At 35.6% G+C, this 12,686-nt stretch overlaps 1 protein-coding gene across 1 annotated transcript; it reads right to left on the bottom strand.

Annotated features, from left to right (window-relative positions):
• Window positions 1-4,268: 4,268 nt before the first annotated feature.
• On the bottom strand, window positions 4,269-12,686 carry brcc3 (BRCA1/BRCA2-containing complex, subunit 3). Its single transcript, XM_079587219.1, has 8 exons — window positions 12,475-12,686; window positions 12,241-12,361; window positions 9,742-9,828; window positions 9,513-9,601; window positions 9,364-9,419; window positions 8,887-9,018; window positions 8,665-8,708; window positions 4,269-5,465 (listed from the first exon to the last, which is right to left on the bottom strand). Exons 1-8 carry the CDS (start codon window positions 12,577-12,579, stop codon window positions 5,317-5,319), a joined length of 783 nt encoding a protein of 260 aa, XP_079443345.1. The 5' UTR covers window positions 12,580-12,686; the 3' UTR covers window positions 4,269-5,316.

The raw sequence follows: 12,686 nt of genomic DNA on the forward strand, positions 1-12,686 counted from the left end.
GTTTACCACATTTGATGTGCTCTATGTATGCGTTGAACAGTTTTAAGTGTAAATAAAAGCCTAAAGTAAATATAAATTAAATTAATCTGTTCATATAAAGTGATTGTCTTTTTAGAACTTGTTACATCATAAGAAGGATGGCGTCTACGCTAATATTAGTCTCTCTGTTTATCCGAGATTTACCGCAGTTTGCCGTATCCAGGCCGTATCCAGATCTGATGAGGGACCTGCGCCTGCACACGACGACAACGCAGTCCTGAAGTGTCAACCAGTCCTTTCCCTGTTACTGAAGTCAACGGGATCCCGGCCGTATCCAGATCAGATGGTGGACCTGCACCTGGTCTCATCCATGACGCATCCCTGAAGTGCCAGCCGGCGTGATGACTCCGACCTCCAACCAGATGGAAATTGATAAATAATCTAAATGTTCTGATCCAATCTGACTTGTAATGCTCCTGAATCATAATCATACACTGTTCGTTCATTGGCCAGAGGAGAACTGGGCCTGGTTTCTCCCAAGGTTTTTTCTGTCACCTGATGGAGTTTTGGTTCCTTGCCACTGTTTGCCTTGGATTTTGGCTTGCTTAGTTGGAGACATTTATTATTCAACAATATTACTGATCTGCCTTACTTAAAGGATAATTCCGGTATTTAACACGTTGAGTCTATATTGTAGTTTGTTTTGGATGAACAAGAGTGGACAACATTTTTTTGACAATGGTTCCTCTCTCTCGAGTTTTTGACTATAATAGAATTGGCCATGGACCCATTTAACATTGGAGTCAATGGGCATGTCCAAAAATGGCATTAAAACAGCCTTTAACATTAGTTTTCAAAACTGTGCAACTCACCGAGTGATTAGTGATGTTAGTTGATGTTCCAGAAACAAAAAGTGTTGCGAAATACAGTTTCTGTCGTGTTTTATTCGTCATTTTGTAAAATCCCATTGAATTCTGTTGAAGGACTGAGTGCTCGTTAATATAAATGCGCTACCGGAAACGGAAAGGGGGCAGTTTACATTTGGTCGATGTAGTCTTTTTGCTCGCTTCCGTTTCTCATAAGGCTAGCGAGCAGAGCAACTGTGCTCCGGGAGAGTAAGCGAAATAAACAAACACAACCTTCATTAATTGTTACTTGTAATATGAAGTTGAACTCGACTGTGACCGTGAGTGTCCCGCGAGACATAAACATCAGTTATCGCCATCAAGTGGTCGGGAGTGTGCTAACGCTTCAGATTCAAATATTGAGCGGAAGTTACACAGTTATGAAGTGTCTGAAAAAATAGTTCCACTATAGCAAAATAAACGGATTGGAATCATATATTGCGACGATATATTGTTTATAATCATCAACGAACACCACTAACCACTCGGTGAGTTTAACAGTTTTGTAAACGACCATTATTGGCTGTTTTAATGACATTTTCGGACATGCCCATTGACTCCAATGTTAAATGGGTCCATGGCCAATTCTATTATAGTCAAAAACTCGAGAGAGGAACCATTGTCAAAAAAATGTTGTCCACCACTCTTGTTCATCCAAAACAAACTACAATATAGACTCAAGGTGTTAAATACCGGAATTATCCTTTAAGGTGGACGATGATGCAATTTTCTTCTAGAAACAAACTTTGTTGTATTATTTTCATGTTATCACTGTGAAGCTTGATTTGATATAATCTGTATTGTAAAAAGCGCTATATAAATAAAGATGACTTGACATGTAAATCCTGTGCTGACAGAGAAGGCTATGCTATACATGTTACATGAAGTGCACGTAACAATAAGAGGAGATGACATGACTCACTGTGTTTGTTGACTGATCCTACTCACCACAGCTTTGATGGATTTGTAAAAGGCGCGAGCGAAATAGATAAATAAAAGAAAAGCACACTAAGATGTATTGATGTATAAATAAATAAGATGGCACACTAACAGGCTAGCGAATTACTAGCGTGTTGTGCTAGCAACTATTTAGATTGAAGCGATGTCAGGTTAATATGTGATGTTGAGTAAGTTATATTTAGCAGTATTAACAACAGGAAATGATTGTTGATTTCACAAGATGACAAGATGATTTAGCAACTTGTGTTGCTAAATGGCATGCAATTCATTTAAAAATATATTTTTTCTTGGAGAAAATGCTGTATTACTGTTGCTAAAAATAAAGCTCTGTCTTATTATGCTATGTTAGCCACTTTACAAAATAGTATTGTCTCTGAGATATGGTACAAACATGTTACTCGTGGTAAATCAAGAAAACAAGAGATTCAGATACTAACCGTGTTCAGCTATACAACAATGTTTAGTTTTCTGTTGAAAAAGGTATCCAAACATTTCCTCATAAGTCTAATAATACACATAATATATTAAAGCGTCTTTGGTGTTTCCATTGTTTCTACAGAAGTAAAACTGGAGATCAAGGGTATAGTGGATATTAAGTCATTGACCGGCGACGCAATGACACAGGCCGTTATTCTAGTTAAAATTGTGCATTTCTCTGGATTTAAACATTGTTGGAAACATTTGGGATAATATAACAAGTCAACAAAATATAAAACATTGTTTTAGTGTTTTTTTTATATTTTAATCCAAAAATCTTACACATTGTGCCTTTAATGATTTTTTCCAAACATGTAAACACTCCTGTCCCATCTACCATTGTTCTGTCAACAAACTTTTGTTGAGCTACTGCTGTGTTGTGCTAGTCAGGATACTCAAACAAACAGAACAATGTTTTCACTTACAGAAAGTCAACCTTCTTACAGCTGTCTCTGCGTATTGAACTGGGGAAGGAAAATCAAAACAAAATCTTATATATAATTAACGTACGTCAGCTTTAAAAAAGAGTGAGACAGATTTCGTAATTCTAGATGGAACACAAGAGCCAAACCACCTGCCTGTTTTGTGGTGTGGTGACAGTATGAGCTTTCTCCTGCCTATTTTGAAGGTGTTAATTAAACACTGTTTGCTTCTGGGACGTCATTGTCCACTAACTCATTGGCCCCTCTTCCATAAATATATCCAAGGGCCCAAGGTCCCCTAGGCATCTCATCAAACAGAATGCCCTCCAAACACTTATAAATTCTAGCCCCTTCACTTCACCCCCATGCCCCACACACACCATTTCAGATTTATTGAGGCTTCAGGTTTACAGGCAACTTGCCTTCACACTAAATAAATGGCAGTGTTCTGCCAAGAGTAATAACCACTATGCTGATGCACAAGGAGGGGGAAGTGTCTTTGCTCTCTCCATCAGTCTCAGAGCACAGCCTTAATATTACCTGCTTGCTTCCAGTCCCAGGATGAGTGCTTTTACATACAAGTCATTCTAATGGAGTGTGAGGCCTTGCCATAATACAAAATGGTATGACTTTATGCTCCACTATACGTAGCAAGACATATAGGACATGTATTCTAAATGAGCATTTGCACTTCCAGATGTTAGACAATATATAGTGGCCTGGTTCAATGCCTGAGATTTCATTTCTCAAGGACAAAAATGATGTAAAAGTATGGTGAAGGTGTCTGAGAATGGCACTGCAGAAGGGCCATTTCTATAAACCACTGTAACTGTAAGAGCAATATGAGATTGCTTCAGACTGGCATTAATGTTGCATCAAAACACAGCTCACTTTCAAAGAATAAATAGTATTAAAATTGAAGATCCATTATTCTCAACCCCTTTCCCCGCCCCGCCCCCTCCATTTTTTACATTGAACAAAGAAACTGCACTCACAACTGCTTGGTAAATGAGCATGTATTCCAGCCTTGCTGCTTTTATACAACATAAATATTTAAGACACAAAATTGTATCATCATTATTCCTCATGTAAAAATATATTTCTAGAATAATACCGCTAGAAGATATAGTGCCTGATCTATGAACTAAGGTTAACAGTTCTCTAGTTCGCTCTATGTGTGCAGCGCAGAGATGTTTTCCTCATATTAACTAAATAAAATGTATTTTACTGGCCAGTCGACATCTAGACTCGTAAGTATCCATTTTGCAATATAGTATGGAACATAACACTTTACGATTCCCTCATAGCAAGAACAATTGATAGACTGTTTATTATAACTGCACACCTCAATATTGTTAATAGCATGCATGCCAAATAAATTTCTATACATTGCAAGTACTCTGTCTGTCTGCTTGACCAGTTTCACAATCTAAAGAGATTATAGACGGTCAATAAAAACGGTCTGCAGTTCAACATGGACACAAGTGCCACCTAGTGACAAGAAATAAAACATGAATCCATTGGGTTTTCAGTTAGATTCATATTTTATCAGTGTTTTTTATAGTACGCTACTGTTTTTATATTAAAACATTTAGGTAAGATTAGTCAGCACCAGTGTGGCTTATCTTGTTGATAAGGGGAAAAGGATATGACAAAGTGTAGGACAAGACTGCAGTTAAAAAAAAAAAAAAAAACTCTTAACCAGTTTCAGGTCTTTCAAACTGTCAGCTTAAATGTTCATTTTAGTATTTCATCTGGAAAAAAAAAACCTCTTTATCACACCTTTCTATTCATAGTCTAAGTGCCAGACTGTTCAGGGAGCTACTTGACATTCACAGAAACATTCAGTCTAGACTGAAAATCTGCATGTAAATTATGAAAAATGTATATAGCTGTTTGCGAGTGTGTCCCATGCAAAGTATTTCAGAGTCTATGGTGTTATAGTTTTGATTTCCAAACACACATTCCAAACTGAATTTAGTTGTGAGAAAAGAAACATTCAGTTAATATAACAGATAAGCCACTCTATATTCCATGCAGGTATTTACATTGTCATTTCAAAATGGCATGTTTATACATTCAGAGATTTACAGCTGAAGAAATAGCATCAGTGAAAAAACATCCATCACCTTTCACTCTTTGATTACCATCAAAATCAAATAGATAAAAAACAAAAAATTAACAGCCAATAACCTTTTTAAGAATGTGCTTTTTGTCATGTTGTCATAGTTTGTTCAGTGTATACATACATCAACAAAAGAGACCAGCTTGTAAAACATATATGTGTCTGTACGCATGACAATAAGCAGAAGCTGATGGATGAATTTAAACATTACAAAAGAGTGTAAAGAGTGGCAGACAGCACTAAGAGGGTTCATAATTCAAAGATTTGGCTGGAAACACTGAGACAGTACTAATTATGCACTGAGATCACAAAATGTGGAAGTACAGATATCCTGTTTTTGGTGTCCCAGTGATTTCCAAGAGGGGCAATAGGGCAGAAAAGCCAACGCTTTCGGTGGAAAAACAAAGGAATGAAAAAAGAATGAGGATTTTGCTTCCTATTATTCTCCTTATAATGCAGCCAGTTCTTGTGTCAGTTGCTCCTTCTCTTTCTGGAGTTTGATGATACTTTGTTTATTCTGTTCCAGTCGATCTTCCAGCCACTGCAGCAGCGGACCGCTTATGGCCGACATCTGACTGCACAGGTTTTTAGTGAACACTGAGAAGCACGCAAACATACAAATTACAAAAGCACAACTGTAAAAAAAATTCTTCACATTTATGCAAATAAATAATGTTAGTCCCACACCATACCCAAAAATACTTATATAATAATGATTTATAATTAATAAATTGACAAATTAAAATAATATTTTGCATATAACATAACTTGTATGTTAGACCCTATACCTAGGGTCTTAGGGTTAGAGTTAGAAGAGATAGGAGATAGCTAAAGCTACAAGCTATTGAAGAGATAGGAGATATCATTAGGAAACATGGAATTAGCTTTCACTGTTATGCTGACGATACTCAGCTGTGTATTTCTTCAAAACCTAACGAAACCTACCAATTCACAAAATTAACGGAATGCATAGCTGATATAAAAAATTGGATGACTAGTAATTTCCTACTACTAAATTCAGAGAAAACTGAGATTCTAATTATTGGACAAAAATAAATTACGTCATATGCTCTCATTGACAAATGCCTAATCTAGAACAATTAGTTCATGCGTTCATGACCTCAAGGCTAGATTATTGTAATGCTCTACTGGGTGGTTGCCCTGCACGCTTAATAAACAAACTACAGCTAGTTCAAAACGCAGCAGCTCGAGTTCTTACCAGAACCAGGAAGTATGACCATATTAGCCCTGTTCTGACAACACTGCATTGGCTGCCTATTAAACATCATATACATTTTTAAATATTGCTAATTACTTACAAAGCACTAAATGGTTTAGCTCCGCAGTATTTGAGCGAGCTCTTAACACATTATAGTCCTTCACGTCTACTGCGATCTCAAAATTCCGGCCAGTTAATAATAACTAGAATATCAAAATCGACTGCTGGCGGTAGATCCTTTTCCTACTTAGCACCAAAACTTTGGAACAGTCTTCCTAACATTGTCCGGGAAGAGACACACTCTGTCAGTTCAAAGCTAGATTAAAGACACATCTCTTTGACCTAGCATTCACATAATGCATTAAAGACTTCTATAACTCAATGTTAGGCTCCATAGATTAGGTCAGCCGGAACTGGGAACACTTCCCTTAAATCCTGATGTACTCGTTACATCATAAGAAGAATGGCATCTACGCTAATTTTAGTGTCTTTGTTTATCCCGAGGTTTTCCCGCAGCCTGTATTTTCTATACCGGTCAATGTTTTATGTCAAATTCTTAAAATTCCATTAATTTAATTATTAATATAATAAATAAAGCAATACATTAAACTAGATAAATTATTTAAATCAAATGAAATCAGTATCAACAAAAGGCATATTTGCACTGCAGTGGCACAAGCTGCATCTAGATGTATTTACACACTGTTTAATGCTGCTCAGAGGTGGCATGAATGCAGTTACAATGGCATTAATAATGCTATGAGAATGTTTTAAACAAAAAATGTTCAATAGAAAAATATGAAATTCTGGTTTAAAAAAACTAAGGGATACTTTATAATATTAAACTAAACTAAAACCGCCAGTAGGTGGCGGCAAGTCACTGTCTTGCTACATCTAAAATCACATACTCACGAGTAGGCACTTATTTTGAATAATTACTTCACAACCGTTGAAAAAGTACATTCTATATAGAATGAATGTGAGTAGTATGAATGGAAGACATACTACATTCGCCATGTTGTCATTATAATGTGACCTACAAACATCAGTTCACTACCATTCACAAGTGTCCACCGTATGCACACTGGAATCTCGCCAGAAGTAGGTGGTCACCCGGTTACTTTTTGCCAACTCTTTTATGAGTACCGTGAATTCGGACATACTACTCTTGGCACATACTGTTTTTCGCCTACTATATAGTTGGGAAGTATTCGATTTTGGATGCAGCCATCGAATCATTCATTGATTCATTCAGTAACAAAGCAAGTGGTTGTATTAATGAATGGTAATTGAATCATTGACTCTCCCGATTTGTTCAAAGCCTCAGATTCGTTCATTCGAAACACTCCTGTGCACTTTAGAGACGCACAACAGTTCTGCTGCGGATTCCACTGGATTTTGGAACTATTCTTTCTTTTTTTTTAAATAGAACAAACAACGACAATCCTGTGTCTAAAATGTACATTTTGTGATGTTTTGTTAAAATGTGTGGATATTTGGGGAAAATTGCATTCTTGCTCATATAATATATAATATATATTAAAAACAAGTTTTTTTTATGTTTTAGTCTTGAAGTGACTGAGTTTTAAATCAATCTCTTATGCACAGTCTGTTTATTTATATATATTTGTTCTTCATGCTAGTAAGAGCTAAAACACCACTTTTACAAAGATACATTGTCAAGAACAGCAGTAATGTATCGTGATTTGCTAAGGCAAGAGACTCTGCAGGCACCCTGTCATACGCAGGCTTCTTGTGTGGATTCAAGTCAAGTCACCTACATTTATATAGCGCTTATTAAAATACAGATAGTTTCAAAGCCGCTTTACAGTGATAATAGGAAATGAATGCAACAAAGATGCATTCAGTTTTGACCGCAAAAGATGAGGTAATATGATTGATGTCATGCATTTGACCTTTTGCGGCACTACCATTTTCCTGTTTATACACTAGAGACGGCATTTTGCCTGTTAGAAATGCATGCTCGGTTTTAAGGTGGGGAAGAATTAAATGAATAACAAAAATTCACATACCCCAGTTTGGGAACCACTGATCTATGTAATTTACATGTGCAATGTGTTTGATCTTTCTTATATCTATATTTTTAACAATCTACAGCTGCTTCAGACTAAAAATATATTGTCGCACATTAATTTGTGTGCAAAGACAATAACAAAATGAGAAAAACAAGTGTCATGATGATGAAAAATCAGCTTTGATTTTATTTACCCAAAACCTAAGTATAAAACCTATACTTATCTAAAACTTTAACCCCCGGTTTCACAGACAAGGCTTAAGCCTAGTTCCAGACTAAAATGTATGTTAGAGCTGGTTTAATTGAAAGAAACTTGCTCTGACAGATCTTAAAATATGTCAGTGCCGTTGGTTTGTCTCAAGATGCACACCAGTAATGTTTTCTTCTAAGGCATGTTTATAAAAACTACTTTAATGTCCTAATTGAACTAAGGCCTAATCCTGGCTTAATGTAAAAACAAGGCCTAACAGTATTAAATTGCTGCCGTGAAAGCACTGCTAATTCCTTTATGAAATACAAACTAGATTTTATAATTGCATTACCTGATCCATTATGTATCTTTGTGATTGGATCCAGATGAGTTAAACTGGGGGGAAAAGGAAATTGAGAGGAAAAAATACATATTGCATGAGGTCATAAGCAACCATTTACTATGTAAAATAATCTTAAATATAGCTACAAGGAAATATATCCATGACATTTTTTATAAATGAATTAAAGTAATCTTAAACAAGGAAATGGATAACTCTGGCAATGGCCTATACCTGTGAATCCTTCTGTATGTATCCTGTTCTTCTTGACAGAGGATTCTGGGCAGTTCCACGGCAGACTCCAGGCATACTTTTCCAATGGCTTCATGTGGGACTACATGGATTGGGATCTCAATCCGCTCATACCTTGTCATAAGAGAAGAGTGTCATTTCTATATTTATGATCAAAAACACTGCACAAAATACTTTTTCTAGCACACTACAAAAGGCAATAGCCCTAACTTGGCTTTACCATGTTTGTGAACCTGTTAAACAATTAATCAAACATTTAGAGTTATATTAAAACAAATAACTAGTCAGGTGGGGACTAGTTTTGGTTTATAGACAGAAGCTAATAATTTAAAGGCTTGTGTTTAAATGCCTTAAACTAGTTTAAAATATGCATGATGCATAGATCGAAGTTGCAAAATAAAACTGTAAAACATTATTAATTCATGAATGTGTTTTTTAAAATAAAAAGCAGTTATTTACTCTGAGCCTTTCTGGGCCTGTACTGACTGGAAACAGGTATACAGAACTCTACCGGTCTGCAAGAGAAACAGAAAGAGCAGCCAAGGTAAAAAATAATAATAATAATCAGAATTGTATTGTTTCCTGTCTAGATAGTTTGCTTAACATACCTTTGTGTTTTTATCTTCTATAAAGCATGAGAAGATGAGTCCAACAAAACCCTGATCCATCATCTGATACATTGCTTGAGTCCTAACATCTGTATAATGCAAAGATCAAGTCAAATTAAAAAAAATAAAGGGAATATAATAATGCATAATTAAATACATTAATAAATAAAAAACATTATAAATTAAAGAACACACAAAATAAAAAATATATATAAAAGATGATACTAACCAACATGTGATGGCCACACAGTAATGTGTGGATGAGAGTGGTACCAGCCCACAACCCTCATGGGACGTCCTGTCATCTCAGCCAACCTGTGCTTCATTTTAAGAAAATATGCTAAAACAGTATCTGGTCAGGAGGAGTACACTTTATTATAAATTGCATTGAGCAGTCATGTTTTAAACACTATACAGTATAGTGCGTAAAGTTATAGTTCACCCAAAAATCGTTGTTCCAAACACGTATGATTTCTTTATTCTGCTGAACACAAAAGAAGATATTTTGAAGAATGTTGGTAACCAAACAGAACTGTTTGGTTACCAACATTCTTCAAAATATCTTATTTTGTGTTCAGCAGAATAAAGAAATTCATAATATTCATACATTTCTAGCATATCAATTTGAGAGAAAAATGCAGAATATGTATTGCTCATTTCACATCATATTGGTTCTTTGTTTTAAATTGTTTTAAAATCCTAAAACTTTGCTTATTGCAAAGCAAAATTACATTTTGAGTTTCAACATGTCTCAGATATTTTAGACCCATGGTATGAAAATATATAACTATTTAATGTGAATTAACTAATAACTGGTTTAACTATCATATATTATAGTAATGTTTGTCGGTGACTCATTAACGAAAGCTACAGAGAGGTGCAGGGATGACGTCTGTACCTGGAAGACTAATTCGCCAATGGTTGCCTCTAAATTTTCCTATAGGGTTTTATAATGGGGTTTTTCAATTTATGTGTGAAGTAAAGCTTGTGGTAAACATAACTTGATGATACTTTTAAGTTTTGTTCTATAACCTAAACTGCACACACTCTTAAATTATTAGAAACAAATGTTTTCACAAATAAACACAACTGCTTCAAAATTTGTGTTTTCAGTAAGGTTGCGTTATTTACATTGTAGAATAAAACATCAAAGTATGGACAAGTTATGTTTACCACAAGCTTTATTTTACTCATAAATGGAAAACCCCCATTAAAGAGAATGGGAGCGTGACGTCAGCCACCCAATGCATTCTGATACTTTCTGACACTACATTAGAGACTGAGTGGTAATGGAGGTAGATGTTAAAACTAATATTATATAGTTAAAAACACTTACGAATGGTGAACGCTTGCTGTGTTATGAACTGTCACAGTAGCTATCACGACCAACGTGGAAAACGTATCACAAATGCAGAGCAATTTTTCAACTTACCAGCTGGGAAACAACACAACGGTAAAAGTAAAACGCAATGAAAATATACAACTTAACCAAAATGTGGCACATTTAATACAATATAAATTTGTATAAATTTTTTATTTATAACAGATATATTACAGATTCATATTTCTGAACTGCTTTAATGTGCAAGTACTCACACACCATAAATAATGTATGAAAACACGTCTGGTTAATTGTGGTGGCTCGTTGCGACCACTCTCCGTGTTTGTACAGTAGCGCTCCTTTGCTTATTGTTCAGCTTCTCTGTTCCATTTAAGTCCAGTTAAAAAATTTAGTAGGCTAGCGCTTTCACAATAAATCATTTCAGAGCTGCATTAGCTACAGAGGGCCATACTGTTGTGTTATCCCTTAATGCTTTAACATTAAGAAATTATGATAAATGTTGATTTAATTAATTATCCACTGGCTGAGACCAAGCTATATTTTATTTACCAGATAAATCAGTGCCACTTTTTAGTTATTAAAAAATAAACTGCAAAAGAGAAAACAATTTGGTCTCGGGTGTGGTCTGATAGAAGACGGAGATGTATGGAACGTGATGAATATGTGCAGAGTCTTGGCCGCACAACTGAACGCTCGAAGGCATTATAATATTATAATAATATTAGCCCATTTATTCTAAGTTAGTGCAAGCAGTTCTTTAAAAGTATTGACGTAAATACACTCTTTTTTTTTCTCTCTGGTGATTTGTATTTGTTATCATTGTATGCCCCTGAGTGTATCCAAAAACATGGCAGCGACTACCTAGAATGCAATATGCAATGAGGTAGTTAAAACCCTATCGGAAAAAATCTTTAAGGAAGCGAATTAGTCTTCCGTGTTTTGACGTCATCCCTGCACCACACTTTCCAACTATTAAGGCCGATTCACACCAGGAACGAGAACTATAATAAGGAGAACTACATTAGCGTTTACACCAGCAGACAGGTAGTTCTTCTGTCTATATCTTTATCGTTTATATTTATAGTTATCGTCATTTGTGTGAAGGGGCCTTTATCCAGTACAGTGTACAGAAATCTCCTTTAAAAAAAATGTATTAATAATAATTTATATATATATATATATATATATATATATATATATAATTATTATTTTGTTATTTACACACATGGCAGTGTTTAATGTATGCCACCATAGCACATGTCCTTAGAGAATATAGTGAAGATTGCAGAATGGGGCAAAACAAGAAATAGCCCTATATAACCCCCCAAAAATCCCCTTACACAGATCAAATGGATATATGATAAGTCTATCGTTCGTGAAAGGATATCTCCGCTTCAGTGGATGCTGCTGAAAGCTGCTCTGGGGAAATCTCCACTCTGTCTTTTCTCTTGTCTGATCGACGCAGAATGATGACAGAATGAATGTGCACAATGCGGTTTGTATCCACCTGATGGAGATAAGTCGTTTACACGGTTAGCCTACAAAGTTTCATAAACACACCAGTTGCAGTTCAAGCACATTTCTACAAAACAACACATGATAAACGCCAGATATTCAAACCTCGCCAATGCAGAGCCCCATTACTTCCTCCTTCTCCGTACTCAGAGCATGGTTCATACATACTAGAAATGCGTCTGACTCTAAATGTACCGCGTTTACTGCCATGATAAGTATTACAATCTAATAGTTAATATTTTGGTCTGATTTATTTGTTTGTTTATCACTGTCCAACACTTCCACGTCAGTAAAGCGCATGCGCTACATTCAACTCC

This window comes from Phoxinus phoxinus (assembly GCF_949152265.1).
Source record: "Phoxinus phoxinus genome assembly, chromosome: 17".
Classification (NCBI taxonomy): domain Eukaryota; kingdom Metazoa; phylum Chordata; class Actinopteri; order Cypriniformes; family Leuciscidae; genus Phoxinus; species Phoxinus phoxinus.

Coding starts and splice junctions, on each gene's coding strand:
- brcc3 (XM_079587219.1), bottom strand. CDS start 12,579: ATGGCAGTAAACGCGGTACATTTAGAGTCAGACGCATTTCTAGTATGT. Junction 9,420..9,512: donor TAGAAGATAAAAACACAAAG/GTATGTTAAGCA, acceptor TTTCTCTTGCAG/ACCGGTAGAGTTCTGTATAC. Junction 5,466..8,664: donor AAAGATACATAATGGATCAG/GTAATGCAATTA, acceptor CGTGCTTCTCAG/TGTTCACTAAAAACCTGTGC.